General features: G+C 37.2%; 1 protein-coding gene across 7 annotated transcripts in view; it reads right to left on the bottom strand.

The window, feature by feature from the left end:
* Window positions 1–24973, bottom strand: part of ZNF280D (zinc finger protein 280D) — a 46326-nt gene that overhangs the window by 15903 nt on the left and 5450 nt on the right. For 2 of the 7 annotated variants that reach the window (XM_030457102.1, XM_030457099.1), the window contains 11 exons: window positions 22778–22843; window positions 22300–22670; window positions 15626–15743; window positions 8530–8639; window positions 7150–7376; window positions 4680–4837; window positions 4162–4262; window positions 3919–4065; window positions 3233–3367; window positions 1027–1271; window positions 41–181 (listed from right to left, as the gene is read on the bottom strand). In XM_030457102.1, coding sequence (XP_030312962.1) covers window positions 41–181; window positions 1027–1271; window positions 3233–3367; window positions 3919–4065; window positions 4162–4262; window positions 4680–4837; window positions 7150–7376; window positions 8530–8639; window positions 15626–15743; window positions 22300–22605 — 1688 coding nt within the window. In that variant the 5' untranslated portion in view covers window positions 22606–22670; window positions 22778–22843. Of the gene's footprint in view, window positions 1–40; window positions 182–1026; window positions 1272–3232; window positions 3368–3918; window positions 4066–4161; window positions 4263–4679; window positions 4838–7149; window positions 7377–8529; window positions 8640–15625; window positions 15744–22299; window positions 22671–22777; window positions 22844–24208; window positions 24276–24973 lie in introns of all 7 variants that reach the window. The other 5 variants (XM_030457105.1, XM_030457100.1, XM_030457103.1 and 2 more) reach the window with 4 other exon arrangements.

Genomic DNA, 24973 nt, shown 5'->3' on the forward strand with positions numbered 1-24973 from the left:
GGAAGTGTTTGATAACCCAATAAAAATGTGGAGTCCTTACCTCATCATGTGATTCACATAGGCTTTGCTACAGCTAGTGTTGTATCTGCATAAGCTACAGTGGACATAAGCAGGAAAATGGCTTGCAAAATCTTTTATTTCTGAGTAACACTCAATGCATTTGTGAGCTCCCAAACGACACCTGACAGTTATATGAAAAAGTTAATAGTTAATATCAACACTTTTAAGAAAAAATAACTTTTTTTTTTGCTTTAGGTTAGTAGCAAGCTTGCCTCCATTAGGGAAAAAATGAGGAAATTGCAAATGTAACACTGTGACCACCTTATTGGAAGTGAGATATCTACATGCTTTGATAAAGAAAACTGCCAATTAATCTAGGTCAGTAAAATTATATTCTAGTCCATAAAAGACCCATATTATTATTAACATAAGGATAGCAAACCCCAGGAATTTGTAAATATAAGGAAAGCATTCTCCCAGCAGCTTGCTTTTACTTTCATGGGGTTGGCTTTGTTTGACTGTTGTTGGTTTTTTTGTTTTGTTAGCTTACCAAATTAAGGTATCTCCTGGGACAGACAAGGTTTAACCTTTTAAATAACGGGTTCAAATAAACCCCTTAAAAAACAGAGAGGAAAATACTTTTACCTCTATAATAAAACTCCCAAAGAACACCCAGGCAGATGTATCTCTCCCAGCAGGTCACTTTTAAACATGAATCTGCCTAACAAGTCATTATTTCAAGAGTCTCTATCTCTGTGCAGAGATCAATTTTAAGTTTAGAACAGGAAAGTTTCCAGAACATCTGTTCCTTCATCATAAAGTAGCTTATCACAAAGAAAACTGGTGAATAAAGAGTCAGAATTATAATTGCATTACCAGTATGTTAGAAGTTTGTGCATGTGCTTTTTCTGCAAAACTGAAGTGTCAAATCTTCTGTACTGCAGTATGAGAAGTTGCCAAAAGATAATTAAATGATCAGTTATTTATATTCAAAGTATTAAGACATTTTTAATGGTAACATTTTACCTTAGATTATGCAATGCTGTATTTGTAAGTTCATTTTTTTTTTTCCTGTTCGTCCATGCATTTTGCTTCCTGGATGTAGCTGGTTTTGATTTTGCTTTCGACCTATTTGTATTAGATCTGTTATGGTTTCTAGTGGTTGTATTTTTAGCTTTAGGTGATAACTGAAAGGTGGAAGTGCTTGTACTAACAGAAGATGTAGCTGATGCTCCTGATTGAAGAGATCCAAACGATGCTCGAATAGTCACCTACAAGTATGAAATTAAAAATTTTTTATTTAGACTCAAGCTTTCTAAGTTCCATCTCCTATTTGTCTCAAAGTTTAAGCCACAAAGGACAAAAATCAGAGTTAGAAACACTCCCCAGTAAAGACTGCTCTGAAAAATATGAAATATGACTTGAGTAAATCTAACCTCAACAGCCTATTGTATACTTTAAAAGCTCTTGTTCTGGTGGAAACAGTTAACCATGACAAAGCACAACTGCTCTCTTTTTCAGATCTTCACACATCCTGCTTTTGTAAAACCAAAAAAATGTAGCTGTGGAAGGGAAACAGAAGGGCCAGGCCAACTAGAGCTAATTAGAATATAAAACAATACCATCAGTACCTGGATTTTACAAAAAACTCTGTATCTTGTTGCTTCATGATCAGTTTCCTTCAGATATTTTTGCTCCTCATTCTAGACCCCCAAGGACTAAGTCTGGTCTCTGATATCCCATCTGGCATCATTGCACTCCCTTGTCTTGGCCTGAAACTGAGTTCTGCAGTTTTCACTCACAGCTTGATTCCTCATTATACTTCTTGCCCATGCTCATTGTTTAGAAGCACCTCATCTTCTAAACCTGGTTCCAAGCTCTCCAAGACTCATCATCTACATCCTGTCAAGGTCAACTGAAACCAAAATTTTAACATAACCCAAGCTTTTATTAGACCATGAAGACCCTGAAATCTTTGGAAAAATGAGGTATTGTCACAGAAGAGAGAATCTGTGCTTTACATTCAGCCAAGAAACATAATCTGCATCAACTTCAGTCATTTTCCCTTCTGATTCTACCAAAAATGAATAGCCAAGAGCTGACCAAAATGCTAATTTGCTTCTTCCTTTCAACTGAAGGGACATATATCTTCACACTTCATTAAAAAAAACTAGTAAAAAGTTCTGAAATCGACAGTTTAAGTAGTTCCTTCTGTTGAAATAGAAGACTGACTTAGAGATAGCCTAAGCATTCTGAGAGGATCCAAGTTTACTTCCTAAAACACTTAGTAGAAAATTCTGTCCTCCCCCTGCTTTAAATGCTGGAGCTAAAAATGACCTGCTGAAGCCAGTTTTAAGCCCTATGGTCTATTGAGAAGTAGGTCTTGCAATATGCTTTTCTGCCACCACCTTCCACAAGTTGAAAATCTTTCACAAGAAATGAAGCAGACTCCTCAGTCCAACATCCAGACTATCTCCTTTATGCCAGACACAGTAAAGGATCAGTGGAAGAGAACAAATAAACCAACAGCTGAAGAAAGCAGCAGTACTGACAGGATGGCACACACATGAGTAGGACAGAGGACACCATGGATGACCAGGAAGAAACCATAAACTGTGCCTGGCATTTATTGCAACAAGAGTTGCAAAGTTTTTTGGAGTTTGACTTTTCAAGGTGGGAAAAAAAAGAAAAAAAAAGAAAAAAATCTTTGCTTTGGAAAAGAGAGGGGAGAAGCACTTCTTTCTGTTTCACTCCTTTCTTTACCAATACATCTATTTCCTTTGCCCCCTCTATGTTCTCCCTTATGAGGAAAGGCTGAGGGAGCTGGGTCTCTTTAGTTTGGAGAAAAGGAGACTGAGGGGTGACCTCATCAATGTTTTCAAATATGTAAGGGGTGAGTGTCAGGGAGATGGAGTTAGGCTCTTCTCAGTGGTGACCAGTGATAGGACAAGGGGTAATGGGTGTAAATTGGAGCATAGGAGGTTCAAGTTGAATATCCGGAAAAATTTTTTTCCTGTAAGGGTGACAGAGCCCTGGAACAGGCTGCCCAGGGGGGTCGTGGAGTCTCCTTCACTGGAGACATTCAAAACCCGCCTGGACACGTTCCTATGCGAAGTGCTCTAGGTGGCCCTGCTCTGGCAGGGGGGGTTGGACTAGATGATCTTTCGAGGTCCCTTCTAACCCCTAGGATTCTATGATTCTATGATTCTATGTTTCCTCTATGAACACTTACCTTTGTTCCAGGAGGCAATCCCTCTAACTGTTTTGGTTTCCTAAACGTTCGGTGATGCTGAGTCTTGTGATCCATTTTTTCTTTGCATGTCAAAAACTGAAGTCTGCACTTAGTGCAGCGGTAAATTCCTTTTTTCTTAAAAAAAATGAAAGACAATCTACAGTAAGCATGAATATCATGATAAACAAAACCCCAACCCTAGCCTGTCTCCAGCAATGGTTATCCAGTTTCTAAAACATCAACAGGACAAACTCCTAATGTTGTACAAAGATATCGTGTAGGAATTAAAAAGAGAATTATTTAATTACTTGAACATGCAAGGCAGGCAGTATCACTATGAAGAGTATGAGGAATCAGGTTACCATTTACAAGAAAACACAGTACTTCATAATCTTTTTCTCTGCTTTAAATAGTGAAAGGTTTGCTACAAACCACAAAAAAAGCAGAACCCAGTGAAGAAACAGAATAGCAGAGATATTCTTTCAAGGATATTCCAAGATTGTTTTTAAAGTGGGAGCTGCTTTCACACAAAAACATGGCAAAGTCTAACAATTCCCTTAAGGACTTTACAAAAGAAGCAGTTATGATTTTTCTGCCATATTTTATTAACTATTCTTATGCAATAACAACCACACAAAATATATTTAATATTTCTCTAGCACTAATGATGGAAAATATCTGCTTACCTGATGTCTCATGTAATGATGCATGTATGGTGCTCCAATTTTAATTACTTTTAGGCAAAATGGGCAAAGCAAATGTTTAGTATTTTCATGAACTGATCTAAAATGTGTTTCTACATCTGAAAAAGCTGAGGATCTGTAGTTGCATACCTGAAACAAAAAGGTTGACCTTTTTAATAAAAGCTTATTGACTATAAAGACTGGGGGGTAGTGTAATCTAAATACAAAACAGTCATTCAGAGATACCTGGCAAACATACGGCATTTCACCTGGCTTATGATTGTCCTTCATATGTTGCAAAAGAACTTGTTCTGTGTCGAAGGATAATTCACAGATTTTACATATTGCTAGGAAAGGGAAAAACAAGAAAACAGTAAAAATTCCTTTGGGGTTTTAAGCAGATAAATTACAATAGGGATACATATATGCGTATGTGAACTGTATAAATATATAAAAGTAAAGTAGCCTAATGATTAGTCTACTGTTGGGAAGAAACTTCCTGTACAATTTCAGGAAATCAGAAGTGCAAGGTTGTTAGCAAGAATTCTTGCAGTAAAGCTTTCAACTAAAAACAACACAAAAACTTTGTAAAACTTTTCCACACACATTGCTTCAACTTAAATTGAATGAGTTCTCAGACTCAAGATTTTTTCTACTAAGTACAACAGCTTTAGTCTGAAGTTACAAACCAGCAAAGTAGAAGTCAGAAAATATCTAAAAATTTTAGGTGTCAATAAGATGCAAGGTGATCCAATCCAACTTACTTGATGACTCGTAAGGCGTGTGTGTACTTTCAATGTGGCACTGGAGCTGGAAGGGGGTGGGAAACTGCCTGTAACAATGCTGGCAGGTGGTGTGGCTTTCCCAGCTTTCACTGCTCTGCTTCTCAAGCTCCAAGTGATGCTTCATGTGGTTCATAAACCTTCACGTGACAGTGGACAGGTGCAAAAAAGGACATTTTAACATTCACATGATACATCACAGGCAAGACGTACAGGATTCTTTATAAACTTTACTCTGTAAGGACTTCTCAGTTTAACAAAAACAACCTAAAGACAAAAAAGTTTAGCAAGCTGACTATGCTAAAAATCATCTTTCAAAGTTTGAAAAGAAATCTGCACTATTTTAAGCAACATGCAACATTATCTGAAATGTGTTTTAAGACTTACCAATCTATTGCATTATGTTTGCTTAGAAAGAATTCTTGCCTTGAAATAAAGGAAAATTAACAAAGGCAATAACATGTCAGCTGCTCACACTTCACCACCACCAGTTTCAAAGCCACGTTCTGAAGCCAGTATAATTTTAGCTCTGCTGAAAACTATTAAGTAGTAAGAATTCATCTACAATTAGGACACTATAGCTCTAACTGAAACAACCTCCAGTCAAATCTGGCAGGGTTCCAGAAGTTTTGTATCAAGCATTTATGACTTTAGTTGTATTACAAAGGACAGTTATTAAAGAATGCCACCGTGCAGCTGACAATCAAAGGAGTATGAGAAACTTGGTGGTATGCTACCAGTTCAAGTTACCACCTCTACCTCATTAATATGTCCACGTATCTGTAGGAGGAACCTATCTTGTCTGAGAAGTCTAGGCACCCAGGACAACACTGGCAGGTCAGTTACTGGTGGAGCAGCACAAGGACAGGTTAGTTACCCAACCCACTACTATTAAACTTCAATAACTGTTCTATTTGGAGCATGCTTCATTCCAGTACAGCCAGATGAACTATTAAATGTAGGTCACACTCACAAAAGGAATGTAGTTCTAAAAGCAGTGACATTGGAATTTGAAAAAATCAAATGAGCAAGGAGAACAGTCTCAAGCTTCTTATATCTTATAACTGCTTCTTATCATGCAGTTGCTTACAAAAAAAGGGGGGGAGTGGGGGCAGGAAAAAAAAAAAAGCTAACCAAAGATCTCCAGGTACCTGGAGAAAGGAAGGAATTGACACTAGTTCTGCATCCTACTTTAACTGAACTATTTCACTGGAGTATTCAACCACAGCTCTCTTAACAGAAGCAGGGGATTACTCTCATGAGTGTTTTCTGAATTTAGGTCCAGAAAACTTCCACCAGAATTACAGAGTAATGTGGGATTTTTTTGTCGGCTGTAAATGGTCAAAGGTAAAAAATATACCTTGGAATAAAAATTCTGAAGTTACAGAACTACCGACTAGAGCAACAAAGTTAGAGCAAAAAATAGTATGGCTGAAACTTGACTTGAGAAATTCAAAGAAAAAATTAAGTGGTCATTTTTAATGACTTGCTGTGGAACACAAAGGAACAACACCACCAAGAGCTTACACAAGTAGAACATGATACCTGAAAAATATTATTTTTACAATGAACCCAGTTATGTGGAAAAGTATTCTTTCTGTGGATCACTTTTCTTGAAAAGCTTATTTGGAAAGTATTATGCATAGAAAACCAAGAAACACCTCTGGGCTCATATCATGCATTGCTTATTACTCTTAAAAAGATAAACTTCAACTGAAGAAATACCATAATTAACAGGAACTACAAAATCATGAGTGTCAATTCTTTTGAAGTGTAACAACACATATTTTCAAGCTGCTTAAGACAAACTACCAGCAATTTATTTAGGATTTACACATACTTCAGGATTAATAGCAAATTTAATGTTTGCTATTGCATGAAACTTGTTTTGTTCAATAACGAGGGTCTAATGTTAGCATAAACCTGTTTATTTTCACTTGCAGGCTGTGCCCTTTAAAGGGACAGCCCATTTTTCAGTTTTACATTCTGCTACTTCAGCTTCCCTTGAAGAATGCATGCAAAAAAGCTCAATGACCTTAACTTCAGAAAGAATTATGACAAACTCAGCTACCTAATAAAAAAGACTACTGAAGATTTTTGCAGCATTTTGAAGTAAAATTATTCAATTAAAATAACCAAATAACAATACCAACAATAACTCACTGGGTATTCTTAAAGGGAATACACATTCACATATACTGATACCACCAATCCTGATGGCAATTTGTAAAATACTTTGTGTTGCCCTTTCTAGCCCCAAAGTCCTACAACTGCTATCATTACAACTCTACTGTTTATGCTGGACACCATTAAAATTAGTGTAGTCACCCAGTATTATCATTTTTCAACACAAAACAATTTTCTGTTCTAGAGAAACAAACTTTTAGTGCATGAGACTAAGTGCTATGGGCTGTAATGATAACCAAACAAGTAAGAAAGTGAATTCAAATACCTTATATTATTTTTAAGAACTTTCTGACAACTGAAGCACTTAAATGTCGTATGAGTCTTCTGCTCCTGCTGTACCTGCTGGGAGTCACCTTCATGCTTCCCATAATAGAAGTCATTAACTAACATAATCAATTTTCCTTTCTCAGATTCAGCAAACTTGCTTGTGCTTGAACATTCTGTTTTGTCCGTTGCAGGGAAAAAATTATCTACCATATCTGGACAGCAATACTGGATAGAAAGGAGGAAGAGAAGGGACAGATGGGGACAAAGGTGTTACTCTGTCTTCAAACTGCATCGACAACAACAACAGCATTTTAAAAACTACAGACACTCCTAACTGGAACAGATGCAAATGCCAATTCTCTGACATACTGACTTTATTCATATTCACATTTGGGTTTTGAACAGTGACAGATCTTTGGGTAGCATTTAGGTAATAGAATACTACGTTCATTTAAGAGAAATTGAAGAATACCAGTATGGCCTGACTCATTAGAAAATATATCTACTTCATTTAGATTTAGTAACAAGAAGGAGAAAAATCAGCTTTTATGCAACTATTTTGCTGACAAGCACAAGTTTAGTGAGAACTTATTGGAAAGTTCTATATTTTATTTCTTTCAGAAGGACATATGTTGAAACCTGAAAGAGTTCTTTCCAGCATTACTGAAAAATTAAGAAACTCTAAGTCACACGTCACATACTTTTCAAGCTTCTTTATGCTGAAGTGCACATAATGAATGCTTAACTTGATGCTATACTATGCAACTTAATGTCTAAAAAATAGTAGTGAAGTACTTTGTCCAAAGATACTAAAAATTTTCTGACAGTGAACAGAATTAGAATGCTTCAGAGGGCAGATCTTTCTCCTGCTGAATAACGTGCAGGCCTACTTTCAAGAAGTCTACAACTAAGGACTTAATTTCACACTGCTGAAGTGTAATTTGCAATACTTATCCAATACAGTTTAACTAAAAATTTATATAATACTAAGTAAACCCACTTCTTCAATGGTTCTTTCATTCAGTTAATATACTCAGTGCAAAAGCTATTCTCTGGAAATATTGATTAGAGAAAGATAAAACCCTTGATTTTTTTTTCCACTCCTGTGAATTTCTCGATTGTTTGGAAACTTGAAGAGGACAATAGCTAACATTTACAGTACCTTAAACCCAGTATATTGAAATTATCTCTGCTAGCACTAGCTCAAGGCCTCGCAGATTTCTGTTACAGCAGTTCATACTCCTTTTTGCATGGGTTATTGACTGGTTGATCATAGGCAGAAGCCACACTATCTTCATATCAAAACAGCACTCTTTCACAACCAAACAGAAGCCCACATAAGTTTGTTATAATTTTTACCAACCCCAAAATATTTTACCTTCATATGATTTTTTAGAGGATCCATAAGATTGAAATGAATATTGCACTGTGGACAAGCTCGTGGAAAAGGGCCTCCATTTTTAATGGTGCTTGATGCAGGATTTGTACCTGTAAAATTTAAAATATGTTAAGATTCAGAATTCATCAGCAGAACTCTATTATTATTATTCTTCTAGCAAAATATGTTCTTTCAAATGAAAGCTATCACAAGTGATGTAGCTGTAGTAAACATAAGCAAGGTTTTACAACTGTCTTTTAAGTACTCCTTTTCTCCAAAATGAGTTTGCATTTGTTCTGTTTGATACTGAAATATGAACAACTTTTACAAAATCTTAGCAACAAATATGAAAAACACTGGAGTGGGTGAAGGTATCATGAAAGAGGAAAAACATTAATTCTGTGCATGATCACCCCATAACCCCCTGAATAGCATGGGTTTTTGATGGTTTTAAGGACTTCAGTCCTCAAATGATCACATAAAAATTGGTTTATGCCATGACCTGATGATCACCACAATAAGGTTCAGATAACTGGTTTTGGAAAGGAATTTCAACATCTGGTTCTCAGAGATGAGAATATTTCTGGACACTTGTTGGAACCTAGGTCTGTTCAGATGCATCACTCCTGTTGAGCAAAGGTGTCTTTGGAGAACCTGGAGAATAAAACCTCTAAATAATTACTTCCAGTAATGAAAAGAAATAGCATTTCTCTTAACAACATAAAACAATTGATACCTTTTGAGCAAAACCAAAACTGATGTGCATTAGCTTAAACTTTAATGAATAAATCCAGGCTTCCTTTTTTCTCCGAACTGTCAAAACCCATGAGCTACTTTTCCAGATGAAGTTTTCTTGCATTCTTGAGTCAGGCAGACCTAGAAGACTCCATGCTAAGTAGTTTAGAAGAACAGGGTAAAGACGGGAAGAATTTTAAGTAACATCTTAACTGCAGAATCAACTGTACCCTGTCAGGGGAATATAAAAATGCAATCAAAACACACAAATACATCCACCTTTCAGCAAGGGAATGAGTAAGTACATGAGTGAAGAGATGATCATGCCAGTGTTATACATTTTCTTACAAAAATAGTCTCCCATAGTCCACGAGGTAGATGTGGATCAAACAGTATTCTTCCTTGAAGACAACAGTATTGCTAAGAACTGTTATTAAGCAGGAAGTCCTTCACGAGTGGATGGTCATGCAAGAGATGCACTGCAAAACAGTTCTACAAGTCTCCACTATTATGGTTTATAAAACATTTTGATGCATCATAGGTAAGTGCAAGCTGATTTAAAGGAAAGCAGATTCTGCAGCAAGATCTTGTGTTCTGTGGTGCTACAGTGCTGGATTCTGTGATAAATAAGAAAGGGCTACACTAGCAGGGGACAGCTTAGAGACAAACTCATAACAATAAGGTTGTCAATGAACATGATCTACTTCTTTTTTACTATGTTTAGTAAGAGTTTGTGGTTATCTTGTGTATAACAGGCTGGAGCACAATATCTGTTTTACCCAACCTAGGGCTGAGGAAAAATATTGGCTACAATATTTCATGTTATAGCCACTTCTTTCTCATTGCTGGGGAAGTCTGCCAGAAAGTCAGCTGCCAACAAGATATGGGAAAAAAAACCCCATTAAATTATTCTAAACAACAGATTCACGCTGTAGGTAGCTCCTTGTTTTAACATTACAGCAGAGTATTGTGGCTGGAAATCTCAGTCATGAATAAAATCTCATCCATTACTATCAGCTGGAAAGTGCCTTGTGGCGCAGGAGGAAAATGCACCTAATTATTAATATGCTGAAAGAACAAGACTACCCATTCTCTTGTAGGGAGAGAAATGCCTTTCAAAGAACATCCTTTTTGAAACTTCAATCCCCCTTCTCCCTTCCACTATATTAAACCACATCAAAAACACTGTCGCAAAAGAAAAGGGGAAACCGCAAAGCACACTTTGCAACAGCTAGTTGAGTGCAGAATTGCTTAGGTTGGACTTGGAGAGGTGCTTTTGTCCAACTTTTCACTCAAAGGAAGTCCTGCCTTAATAGGATTGCTCAGAGCCAGGTCTAGTCAACTTCTGAATACCTCAAAGGACAGTGATTTCACGGTCTCAGTCCTTGCTGCCTTGCCTGACATTCCTAGAATTATTTTTTTCCTTCATCTAATCAGAAATAGTTGATAAACTCCACACAATTTTTTTCAGTCTTGATTTCCTGACTGTTTGGGTTTTTTAGAGTTTCAACTCTGCATTAAGTTGACAAAGAAAATCTGAAGTAAGAGTATGAAGTCAGGGACATTTATTTTGATCATCTGTCTTCACAACCACAGAGCAATGTGATGAGTCATTGATTTAGAAAATTCAAACATACCTACTACATAGTAAGGGTCTAAAATTTTAATAGGTAATATGCTGGGGTCTATTAATTTGTAAAGGCAGGTAAAGCTTTGCACAGAAAGGTATTTATGGCATAGGAACAGAGTAGTTTATTTAAGTTGCCTTAATAAAATTAGTAATACCAATCAACTTAAACATTACAGGAGTGCAAGCTTTTTCCAATAAAGAGATGCACAGATTGACAGACAGACTGTTTGAACTACCCTACATTTTCAATATATATTTTGTCATGATGTTACTGTTGAAAAGTTTGCTGCAGGTGAAACAGCTGAATTGCTCCCAGCACCAACTTTGTTAGGCTTGGCCTTTTTTGGAGTTACACTCTTCCCTTCAGAAATAGCAAAATGCTTAGATACAAAATTACTCTCATTCAGACCTACAGTCGTTTAAATTGAAGAATCTCAGGTTTCTGTCCACAGTATATTACAAACACATTATTGATGCCTAAACTTTAAAGGATGGACAAGACTACACAAAGCACTTAAGATTTCCTTAGCTTAATAAGTCATACAGATGCTAAGACAATAACGTTGAACTCAGACTAAATATTCTAAGGCCAGTGGAGAAGGAAAGGGTAAATGCAAAGAGATACAGACCCATCCCAAACCCCAGTAAACACATTATGACCACCTGAATTTCTCCAGCCTATTTTTTTACATCTTGACCTGAAGATCTTGACCACATCTTGATCTTCACACTAATCTGAAACAAGGTGAGTTTACAGTAATAAAGTTAAGCTAAGCACCTGGTTTCTGCAATGTCTCCTGTTTGGAACAACCTCCACTTTTCTGATAAAAAATATATCTCCTTTTTTCTGACGTTATGTAAGTGCTGGTTTAGTTCATTATTTAACTCTGTAAAATACTTGACTTCAGTTTGTATGCAAAATAAAAGCTGTTGCAGCTTTTAATGTCCAATCACAGAACATCTATTTACTCTCTTCTGAAAGAATAGCTGTTTCACTTATTGATTGCAGCATTTATTCTAAAAAAAGAAAATCACTAAATGTAACTTGGAAATTCAGAGGTGTGATGCCTGATTAACATGCTCATCAATACTTGGCTCCATCTTGTCCTGAAACCCATGTCTCACACAAATCTTACAATTACTGTAAGATCACCCTTGATGATATCTCAATACAGATACCAGTCCTCGAGTAGACCTGAAAGAGAACAGCTACACACCAAGAGGTTTGAAGTGCCAGCACAGGACTTGTAAATCTCTTAGAAACACAGACTGCAAATAGCCTTAAGGCTGTCATAAACTATGACAAAGAGCAAACGTCAGATCCAGACAGGATGATCTGAACTAAGGACATTCTTGTATATTCCCCTCCCAGTAACCTTGCTGCTCTGATGGTTTCTTTGTGGGTATAATAAGAAACTGAATTAGTATCTTTAGAAGTCTTCTCATCAAGCAGAAATAATGTGTGTCACATAAAATTATTCAAACTTCTTGTAAGGAGAAACATAACTCCTCCTCTCCCCCAAGTTGTGTTACTCAGTGGTAACTATCTACACCTGGCAAACAAGCCACAAAGAATCCTAGTGGGAAATACCCTGGAGAATTAATGACACTGTGCTTCATATACAGGAAAGTATCATTCACTTATTATATACATATTTAATGATCCTAACTCTATCCTTGGCAGCACACCTTTCCTTCTTTCTGATATAATGAACATATTAAGCCAAAATGTCTCACTCTATGCATGTGAATTAACATTCACAAAATAAACAGATTATTAAATACCACTGCTTCCTAGGGGGGTCTAATTTACTTATACTTTCACTGTCAGATATATGATCTGGTTACTGTAACATATGTCTCCATAAGCAAAGGCTTCCATGCAGCTGCTATGACTTCAGCATTCTTCTGTATCACTGAAGCTATTTCAGTATCGGGACATCAACTTACAGCAGGAACTGTTGCTATATATTTATGTGCAGATATGTAATGAGGGCCAGGGAACAGACAAAATGTCTTACTGATTTTACAAAACCTTTAATGAAATATTTTATTTTACTGTATAAAACCTGAGTTGGAAAAAAAAGGATTATTTTATTTTGATGGAATAAATTATCTTTCAAAAGAACAGTAATAAAACAGGAGAATATACATAGGTGTGCATTTGAATTCTCGTTTGATCATTTTAAAAGAAGAATTTACCCTATTTTGAAAAATAATCCAACCCATTCCAAGTATTATTTAACATCTAACCAGTATAAATCAGATTGATCCCTCAAAGTGCCTCTCTCAGTTGGTGTGTGGACAAAAGAATTCCTTAAACCACCCACGTTCCAAACTAGTTTGTCCAGTCCTCTAACCCAGACCATGCAGCTGAAACTGTCAGGGACTTCTAGTACTCAAGACAGCACAGAAAAGAAGCAGTCAAACAGTTCTTGTTTAGTTTCCTGGCTGCTCAGGAGTTGATTATCTTCACAAGGTGGTATTAGTGAATACTTTTGTTAATATTTTGTAGCTATTATGAAACAGTTGGCTACGCTTACACACACAGTATGACTGTATGCCGTATCTAAAATGACTTCAAGCAGCAGCAAAGTATACTCACTGCAGCATCACCTTGCTGACAGGTTTCTAAACACATATTACAACACTACTGCAAAATTCTTAACACTTATGTGCATCTGTGCTGGCTAATCCTGATTCTATGAATTATGGCAAAGGACATTAGAAATAGTAACCTGGAATAAAAGCATGAAATATACTGTGATAACAGTCAGTCCGAACTGGAAGAACAGGGACATAAAAGCCAAATTGTTTCCACTACACTGCACCTCACCAACATCTCTCATTAATCTAGCACTATAAATGCATGTGAACATCCAATCAACTTGTAAGTACCACAGAACAGTTCTTCTATTGGTTATGGCATTTTCTGCTTCCACCAAGTGGGTAAAGTTTGTAAGAGAACATTACATACATCCCTGGTGCCCATCCAACCTGCAGATAAGAGCAATGCTGTTCAACTGAACACCACCACCTCTTTAGCAAGCTTACAAAATGTTTGGTTAGTGTCCATTAGCAGCTTGTCATTTCCCTGCTTAGACCACAGAAAGAAATATTCATATTATATCAAGCTAAATCATGTCTTTACTGATCCACATAAAATTAAATTGTCCTGCAGAGTATCACAATCCAATTTCTAACAGGATTCTGCTTCTAAATAATGTATTCCAGATTGGCTTGTGCCACACACCAATGAGAAGCAGCATAGCACCAACACAGACAAGTAGGCATTGGCACAGACAAAAATAATGAATTTGAGCACATTATGTGACCTCATGCAAGCCAAACCACAAAGTACAAAAACACTTCCTTGTTGAGAAGTGAAATGAATCTTAAATCTGCTTTTTTTGTCAAAAATATTTGTCTCAACCCTGAATTACAAACCTTTCCTTTTAATTTCTGAATCCTATTGCCATCTTGCAGAAATGAACATAGACTAAGTATGGTATAATTGAGACACTGATTTACAATCCTTAATGCTTTAAAGTATTTTTCCCAATAAGAGACTAATACAAGCTATTTTTACATATGCAAGCAGGTCTCCCAAATTAGAAAATCAAAAGACAAACCCACAAAAAATTTAAACTTTTATACCTATTCTCTGGAATACAAGGGCTAGAATACCAAACCACTTACAATAAATAAAGCCTTTGCTTACTTTACAAAAAACTATTTAACCCAGTATGACAGGAATGAGATCACAAAATAGTTGGGGCACATGCAAGGGAATACACTACCAACCCTTCATTCATAAGTATCTGGAATGAAGGCCTAAAACAGATGCAATATCATTACATCAAGGAGCACACACTAGCAATCACTCTGATCTATGTAACTGGTTAGTATGACCTGGTTAGGCCATTCACTGTACATTAACTGCTACTGCATGGGAGAAGAGATGGTCATCTGTATCTTATGACAACAACTGATGGAAGGATTCTGGTCACATATTACAAAAGTTAAATCCTCCAAAAAACAGAATTGAAGTCCCAAATTATATCCTGTTTAAGACTGAATAAATTGCATGCTTCCAATCTACTTCACCTGCTGTGACACAAAAAAAAAAGCAGCTTGTGCTTTTGTTTGTTTTTCAGTTAAATTGTTTCTGCTGAAACCCAATTTAGCTAGTTGAAAAAAAATAGTTTGGCATCAAACGATGTACCCTCTCCCTTCTTTTCAGACAGGATCCTTTTGATCCCATCTACTCCAACTCCTATGTACAGCAGTCAGGAAACCAAGATCATCACCACAGGGAATCCACTCAGATGACTCAGTAAGTTCTTGTGGTACTCTTCCTAGCTTCCTCTTTTGCTAAGTCATTCCTATTCATGCTAGTCAAAGAGTGATACAAATATACTAAAACTGAGCTTTTATCTGTCAAAAAAAGTACAGTGGATCTGCCAGTACTTTTTTCCCATCTAAATGAGCATAAGAAGACACCACTTAATATTACAGTCAGTCAAATGCACTGAAAAGTGAAGTCCAACCACACAATGCTCCAAAATTTATTTCATGAAACATTATACAGTGTTGTGTATAGGGGGAAAGAAAAAGTAGCTATACTATGTTCTAGAAATCCTATTTAAAGTTATAACTCAAAGATCTGTACTATAGTTAAATGACATTAGGCTGTTTCTTTCTCTTATCAACTACTACAGTTATACCCACCTGTTACATTCACTGCTGGCCCAGTCTGGTACTGTGGAACTCCCGAGTTCTGTCTCACACCAAACAGTATACCAGATGTATTATCTGGTGCAGCTGGTGGAGAATCCATAATATAATCCTAATAAGATATTTTCAAGAGGGAAAAGAAATTTGAGGTTTAACATTTTTTTAGTTGCAGGCTTCAAAGGGTTTATTTCAAAAACATATGATTGCTTTAAAGTACTCATATGTACTGAGCTGTAAATCAAGTTTATTACAATCTCCCCGAAATAGTTTTTTACATTTTAAGAAGTTTGCAACTCTTTGTCAGTGATTTCTAATGTATTCATAAATGTGTATCAGAATAGTAAAGCAACTGTAAGACCTGGGAAAGTTCACTTTATTAAATATTACTAAACCTGTTTGAATTGTTAATTGTAACAGCGTTTGTTCAAGTCTGATGATGTTTCAAACAATATGTGAATTGTTTTTAAAAAAAAATCATGGTTTCTTTCCCCAACCCAAACTCAGTCGCTCTTCTGCAACAGCTAGATGCACTTAAAAAAAAAAAAAAATCAGAAAATGGAACAAAAATAGATACAAAAGTATCACAAAATTGCAGCAAGTAGAAGATTCTCAAAACATGATACTAAATCAGTCAAATTCTACTAAGTGTTCAAGCTTTAATCAAAGTAAAAGTATCTTTAGCATGTTGACTGGGAATGGCAGTCATTCACGGTATTATAAAGGCTTTTTTCCTTTTATGTTATTTCTTAAAAACTTCTGCAAATAATATAACCAAGTTCACTTTCCAAAGCACAGCTACCCTAAGAGTTGGATCATGTTTCTTAGCACCTTACACTAAGTTTTGAGCATTACAGACTACAGGTATCTTCATTCTCTTCAGTTTAAAAGGTTGGCCCTTTAGTAGTACATATGATATAAAAAATGAAATAGCCCACACACATTTCTTGACTCCAACACTGGAAGATGTTAAGACCAAACACTTTCACTGACTATTCAAATAGGTAACATTTGGAGGGAAAAGAAACATGAAATTTAGTTCTCTTTACAAATATTCAAGGGTAGGGGGTGAGGTAGGAGAAATAAACTTTTCAGTATTCATCAATACTGCTCCGATTTTAAAAAGCCATTCCTCCCAACAAAAACAGTCTGAACATGAAATATTTTCAGCAATAGCAAGAAGGAGTTAAGAAAAACCTTATACTAGAGTTAGTCTTAATTTCACCATTAAGGGATGAACTGCAAAATATTGGTACTTGAGCTTTCTACTCTAAAATAATTGAGTTGGTTATGCTTCATCAATCTCTATTGTGAAACAAAAAACTTGACATGAGTAGATCCATTTTCCTAAAAGTAATGATTTAAAACATCCCATGTATGCATGAGACAAAGACCAAAACACTTTTTGCTGCAAGACTGATCTCACAAAATGCTTCCCGTTCACAACTGTGACACTTATTTGAAAATATCTCTGTGGAAGTTACCACATTTTTAACTAACACCATGTTGGCTAAGCTTGATAGAAAGAGGTCTAAAGATGTGTACAAGTACAGATACAGGTAGGATAATCTATTTTCGGATTCCTAAGTACCATAATTTTAACAAAAAGAGAAGCAGCTTCTTCCCGTCCTGCCTTTTTGTTCTACATCTCTCAAATGTCCCTGCAGGACCTTAACGTGATGACTTCTAGTCACTAACCTCATCCAATCCAACCAAATTAAATATTCAAGAGTAGCTGTGGAAACAGTTAGTAAATTTCTCTGCTCTGTTTCCTACCAGTAAAAGCTTCAAGAGCTACAGTCACAATAGAATAGGTGTTACTGTAGCCACAATGGTTTCAGACTAGGCAGTGAAATTACAAGGAAAGCAGTTCAGGCTGCAAACCTCAGGTCAAGAGCAATTTGTGCTCAGGTGTTAAGCCTGTGGTAGGCTTACTGTGGAGGTCTATGCAGAGAACCTTCGTTTGAAATATGGCCAGTACAAGAGCTGCACACAAAATCTGCTTCTCTTACTACTCTGTGATTTGTTTGATTTTAAGTCTTGCTAACATTTAAACTACCTTCAAAATACCAGCCTGGGTAATCTGATGGCATACATACATCTCCCTAAATATATACTGTATCTAGTATATATTGTATCTAGCAAGAAATAATGTGAAACAAAGGCATCCTGGGAATTAAAAGTTTCATAATTTTCAGTGCAATTTAGCTCAGTCATTTTAACATCCAGAAAAACCCAGTATCTTCCCATGCCTTAGAAAGCAAAAATGCTTTGAAGAAAAACTCAAAATAGCTTTACCACATAAAAAAGAAGAAATTAAACTAACATGTACAGGTGATCTCACATGCAAATCAGCAAAACCCAACACCATTATTAATTAAGCTTTTTGGGCTCAACTGAAAAAAAAAAATCCACCATAACCCTTGGTTTTCCAAAAGACTGGGGAAAATACTGCCTTCATACTGTGCATCTTAGGTTTCCTAAATGTGAAAAACAACGTGGTAATTGTAACAAACTCCACAGAGCAAAATTATAATGCATGGTATTAGACCTTAAAATTAACTAGGAACACCTGGAACCTGAATCACAGTGAGACTGAGAAAGATGCCTATTAAGTAGGAAACAGCTATGGACAGAATTGGCTGGAGTCTACTGGCAAGCATTCTGAGCCCTGAATTATAGAAGTTTTCATCACTAAGGGCAAAGTTTTCTTACAGAGGAGCATAGCCCTGTTGCTACCAGATTCAACACCACTAGCTCTGATTGAATTACAGGTGATGTAAAGATCATGACAAAATCCAAATCCAATTCAGAATTTCTGGAACTGCATTAACGTAGTGCAGTAACAAGGAAACACAAACTAGACTTTTAAAGGAAGCCAGCAAGTCTGAAGTCTGTGACTGGAAAGGGATACTTCAATGATAAAACTGGAATTCCCCAAGACTGACAAGAGGAAAATTATAGACCTACATGATATGAAATTGAGGAAATGTGTTTCAACTCACTTGGTGATCAAAGCAAATAGTTGCCACAGACAAAGTTTTGACATCCTGAGGTTAAAAAATATTGCACCATATTAAGAATGCAAAGGCATTCTGAAGGCTGTTCACCTAAAAAGGGGTGACAGTGTCTAGGCATACCTGACAGTCATCTTCACATCACAGTATTTTAAATTCAATGGTAAGTTCTAATATCTGGAAGGTGAAAATGCACATATCAAATATTTCCCAGAAAAAAAGCTTATTTGAAGCCCCTGCCACTTACGAAGATTCAATTTAGGAAGAAAGAGAAAATCTGTGAACCACAGAAAGCTCAGGGCAGTAAATCACCAATATAAAATAGTGGCCCCAAGTGAAATAAAGACTAGATAAAGGAGAAACAAAACAAAAAAATCCTAAGTTCTTCAATACAATTCAAACCAAGGACATGAACCAAGATACAGCCATCTGACACTAAGAACAAACGACATATTGAAGCAGAAGTGATACTAAAGAAAAAAGAAATAAAGAAATCATGGAACATTTGACAATATCAACAGTGGAAGCTCTAAGAGACCATAGAACACACCAGTACCACATAGGTACCGGATATCCCAGAAAAGGATGCACTACTTTCTAAAGCAAGACAGTGTAACCTCAAATAGCCAGAGCTGACTAGTACCCATTTGGAGATCCTTTTTTTTTTCCTATATACCTTTTTGAGAACTTCAGCTTTTCTAGGTCTCTTTAAGATTTTCTAAAACAAAACAAGGTAGAGGCCACTAGCAGCCTTATCTATTAGAACAAAAACATGAGTATGTATCTGCAAGGGAAGTAAAAGAGAGTGCTTCCTTTTGCAGAAAAGATTCTGCAAGACATCCCAGCACTCCTCTGAAGGATTTAATAAATCATACTATGCCATATGTAAACACAAAGTTTACAGATCTGAAACGTGTATACATTGCATGAAGTAGCAGACTGTATTATCTGTTCTGCTTTATAAAGACAGATTTAAGAGGACTACAGAGGCAACCCAGATATCCTACTGATCTCTGGACTTCTGATTAGGTAAATTTCAGGCCTTCAGTGACTGTTTCAGCTAGCTAACTTCGCTAGACATGTCCATGATTTCTCTCTGCAAACTAGCAATCAACTGCTGAACTCAGAACTGGAAACTTCAAGTACATTCCTAATGAATCTGCCAAAGATTCAGCTACCCAGTTGACAAGAAATTATTACATTGCATTAATTTTCTTAAAATCCAGTCCCCCTATTGGCAATGACTTAGCCACAATTCTTACATAATTCTTACATTTTAATGGTCTTACTATGTCCATTCAGACATGTCCATTCTCCTGTTCAACAAATAGAGAATACATTAGACTGCATGATTTTTATTTATACTTAAAGACTGGCAGCTGGGACAATGGTAGGTGTGTATATTTTTATGGACAATGGAGACCAGTTCTCATTCTAACCTGACAGCAGTTGATAATATTACAGACACACAGTCTAAGTACTTTCAGTTTAAATTAGTTTCAATAAAGGTATCAATAAAGGTATCACAGTTAGCCTCACACAACTGGGAAATTTTAACCTTTATTCTTTCACTCACAATTTCTAATCATAGAATTGGCTGGGTTGGAAGGGACCTCAGAGATCAAGTCCAACCCTTGGTCCACTACTGCTGCAGTTACTAGACCATGGCACTGAGTGCCACATCCAGTCTCTTTTGAAATATCTCCAGGGATGGAGAATCCACTACTTCCCAGGGCAGCCCATTCCAATGTCTGATCACCCTCTCATTAAAGAAATTCTAATATCCAACCTAAACCTCCCCTGGCAAACTTGAGACCCTGCCCTCTTGTCCTGCTGAGAGTTGCCTGGGAAGAGAGGCCAACCCCTACCTGGCTACACTCTCCTTTCAGGGAGTTGTAGAGAGTGATGAGGTCTCCTCTGAGCCTCCTCTTTTCCAGGCTGAACAGCCCCAGCTCCCTCAGCCTCTCCTCATAGGATCTGTGCTCGAGTCCCTTCACCAGCCTAGCTGCCCTCCTTTGGACCTGCTCCAAGACCTCGATATCCTTCCTAAACTGAGGGGCCCAGAACTGGACACAGTACTCGAGGTGTGGCCTCACCAGTGCCAAGTACAGGGGCAGAATCACTTCCTTGGACCTGCTGGCCACGCTGTTCCGGATACAGGCCAGGATGCCATTGGCCTTCTTGGCCACCTGGGCACACTGCTGGCTCATGTTCAGCTTCCTGTCAATCCAGACTCCCAGATTCCTCTCTGTCTGGCTGCTCTCAGCCACTCTGTCCCCAGCCTGTAGCGCTGCATGGGGTTGTTGTGGCCAAAGTGCAGGACCCGGCACTTGGCCGTGTTGAACCTCATCCCATTGGAATCAGCCCAACTCTCCAGTCTGTCCAGGTCCCTCTGCAGAGCCCTCCTGCCTTCCAGCTGATCGACATTTCCCCCAGCTTAGTGTCATCTACAAATTTGCTGATGATGGACTCAATCCCCTCATCTATATCATCAATGAAGATATTGAACAGAACCGGGCCCAACACTGATCCCTGGGGGACACCACTAGTGACCGGCCGCCATTTTGATGCAGCCCCGTTCAGCACCACTCTCTGGGCCCGGCCCTCCAGCCAGTTCCTAACCCAGCACAGGGTGCTCCTGTCCAAGCTGTGGGCTGACAGCTTCTTCAGGAGAATGCTGTGGGAGACGGTGTCAAAGGCCTTGCTGAAGTCCAGGTAGACCACATCCACAGCCTTCCCCTCATCCACCAGTCGGGTCACCTGATCATAAAAGGAGATCAGGTTGGTCAGACAGGACCTGCCCTTCCTAACCCCTGGGGCTGGCTGGGTCTAATCCCTTGTCCATCCTGCAGGTGCTGTGTGATTGCACTGAGGATGATTTGTTCCATAACCCTGCCAGGCACTGAGGTCAGGCAATGGTTAATGGTTAAGGCAATAAAACCAGCATCTAACTTTTCTCCCTAAAGTTATCATTCTGAGGTTCTCTGGCAATCCAGAAGGATCTATGATACATGATCTATGTGCATAATTCCCTTGGGCTTTTCAAACAAAGCAAATAAGCTGAGCTGCTTTGTGCACCAGCCCTGCAACTTTTAGCTGTTTAAGCCCTCCTTACCATACTACTGTTTCACTACAACTGACATGTGAGACAAAAAGCAAAAATCCCTAAGGAGCTACCACTACAGCATTCTCTTAAGAAGTGAAAATCCCAAGAGAGGCACTGTAAAAATCAGGTTGGGAAACCACAATCTTACTGTGAACACCAAGTCCAAGATGTTTAAAAATTAAATTGATTTATCAATACAGAGGATCCATCTCTGAGCAGAGAAATCTGCAAAATTTAGAGTATGATAGTTTCCATCATTCCTTCAAACAACATAAATTAAATAAGCCCTTGTGCCAAATGTTCCCAGTTAATGTAATACCACTGCTACTAAAGCTACCATCCTTGAGTCTTGCAAATCAGTATTTAAAAAAAAAGTATTTTAATTTTCCAGTGCAAGGTCATGGCCCTACAATCTTTACAGTTTATATTATGCTAGTCTATATTATTCCAGGTCTTCAGATCACTAGATGGATTCCATATATTCCCCATTGATTTATTCAAAGTTAATTTCACCTCATATTTTACAGCTTAAGGGACTAAAAATTTACCTGATCAAGTATTAAAGGCTGTGCAGGTACAGTAGCCACTGGCCTGGATACAGGTTGAGCCCCTACAGGAACCGTGATATTTCTTGACCCTGGCTGTGTTGTCACTGGGCTGGTTACAGGTCTGGTGACAGGCTGTGGTATTCCAGAACTTGACCCAGGAATCTGCTGTGTTGATAAACATCCAGCAACTGGTCTCTGCAATGTTGGTGAAGTTCCTGAAACGTTCACTGGTATGGACAATGGCTGAACTCCTACAGAGCTAGATGCAGGTCTGGATACAGATTGAAAGATTGATGAAACAGGCATGGCACCGGGGCTGGACGCAGGTATCACATAATGGTGACTTTCAGACTTGAATGTAGTGACTGTACCTGTTGCAAAGGATTCCAAAGTTACTTTTATGTAATTTTGCAGTCAGATGTTTCATAAGTGTTGTGGATTTTTTATTTTTAATTACCATATTAGGACAATAAAGTACCTCTACTGGGTGCACCATTCTGTATCCCCCTTCGTGATGAGCTGAGGTTGACTCTGTTCAATATATCTGTCAAAAGTTACATTTATCTTAATTGCAGTTAAATTAATAGCTTAATTGCTTTTCAAATTAAAAATAGCATTCATATCCACTAATTAAGCCAATTAGGATTCTATTTACAAATTTGAATATTATTTTAAAATAAATACCAGGCAAAACAAGTTATTTGTACAAATTATGTTCTGCTCCTCTTAGGTTAAACTAGTTCATCTCAGCTTTTATTTTCTTGGAGACAGATTAACACACAAATAAGAATGCAAGCAAACAAAATAAAACAAAAAGACAACCAACCAAATAAACAATATTCCAGAATACCAGAACTGCTTCACACTAAAGGAAACATTTGCTCTAAACCAGTAACTACATAATTTGCTTCTGTATTACAGGAAAATGCAGCACTTGCAAACTTGTTTTTAGACTTCCTGATCTCCATTTTTTACACAAAAGAAAAATCAACTGACCAGTAATCAAAGGAGTTGTGTTGGCCTTGTATTGCAGGAGGACTGATATTCTTACATATTCTGCATGGTAGTCTAAGACCTGGGTTCTACCACATCAGAAATACACTGAATTTCTAAGCTATTATGCTTACTCTCCAGCTAATGCCACCAATATCCCCTGACTTATTATGTCTTAGTCTGGCCTTTCTGATTGTCCCAGAATATCACAAATATATTAATCAAATGAAAATATTTTTTCTACCACCAGATTCTCAATTCCCTTAGCATTGCTGTCAAGTTTCTTGCTCTGACATGTGAAAATATGCATATGAAATAAGATTGATCCTCCAGTATCTAACCAACAAGGTTTAGACACCCTCTTAAACCAGGATCAGATTACACCAAGATCTCAAACAACAGATCTCCACTTTATATTTAACAACCTTAAGGTTATTTCCACCAGCAATGGCTCATTAGTATACACTGCTAAGGTTGATAAATAAATCTAACAGCAGTAGAGCTCAGAAGATCACAGCTTTCACCTGCATTTAGATAATATTAGAAAAAAAGCAGCTGCAACCAACAGATCCAAACTGGTTTGCAGTTTTAAAGATATTACAAAATTTCATCCTGTAATAGCGATACTATTTTTACTTCAACACAACTCCATGAGCAAGGATTAACTTAATTCAGGATTTAGCTGAGCATACACTTTTGTTTGTTAATAAATCTAACTCTCATGTTCGAATTTCAGAGTGAAATGAAACTAAAGCTTTAATCTAATTACAAAAAAACAACCCTATCCTGGAAGTTCTGTTTCACAAAGCATATTCAGCTTCAGACAGCCTGATGCACAAAGAGTTCACATCCTAAAATACATAAGTAAAAGAACATTTCAAGAAGTCAGTGATTTGAAATTATAAAGTAGTTTTACATAACTCAACTGATTCATCATAGACTTGATGTGCCCTTTTCCCTTCCCCATCAAAGTATTAATTTTCCTGTTAAGGTAAAACAGCATTGAAGTATAAGAAAGTTCAGATGCATAACAACATTTTAAAGTAGCAACAAATTACAGGTTTATATTACTATAAAAGAGGAAGCAAGAAAAAAATGAGCAGTGAGTGTAGAGAAAATGAGCAGCTGCAGAAAACAGTAAGGGGAACAAACTGTGAATTACTTTTCATCCCAGTCAAACTAATCCTTCAGTACATCACAAGAGGCACTTTGTTGTACATGACATTGTGCCAGCAGGTCAAAGTTGGGTTGTTAACAATTGCCTTCAAATCTTCCACACTAGCAGGTAAACAGCCAGTAATTGCATTGCCAGAAAAAAGTAAAACAGAAATTGCAATGTATTTCAGAAAATATACCTTTCAGATAAAGTAGGAATTACATGTGAGCCTCCATTTGTCATCTATTTTTTCACCTGATCAGACAGGAATTTTCTAATGTAAAAACTAAGCAACAGTGATAAGTAAAGTTGAGTTCACTGTGTCTTGCCTGTCACCAATAACAAACTGAAGCCTGACTGCTGCCAGGTAGTACTACTTACAAGCCAGAGAAGAACTGAGGTCATTCTTCCATAGCTGTTTTTGATAGTGAAGTAGAAGATTACAAAAAGAAAAGTTGAGGAAAGAGAAGGAAGAGAGATAAAGTAAAAGGTTATACCATTAAGTGATATTACTTGTATCAGGAC

The sequence above is a fragment of the Calypte anna genome, chromosome 10 (assembly GCF_003957555.1).
Source record: "Calypte anna isolate BGI_N300 chromosome 10, bCalAnn1_v1.p, whole genome shotgun sequence".
NCBI lineage: Eukaryota > Metazoa > Chordata > Aves > Apodiformes > Trochilidae > Calypte > Calypte anna.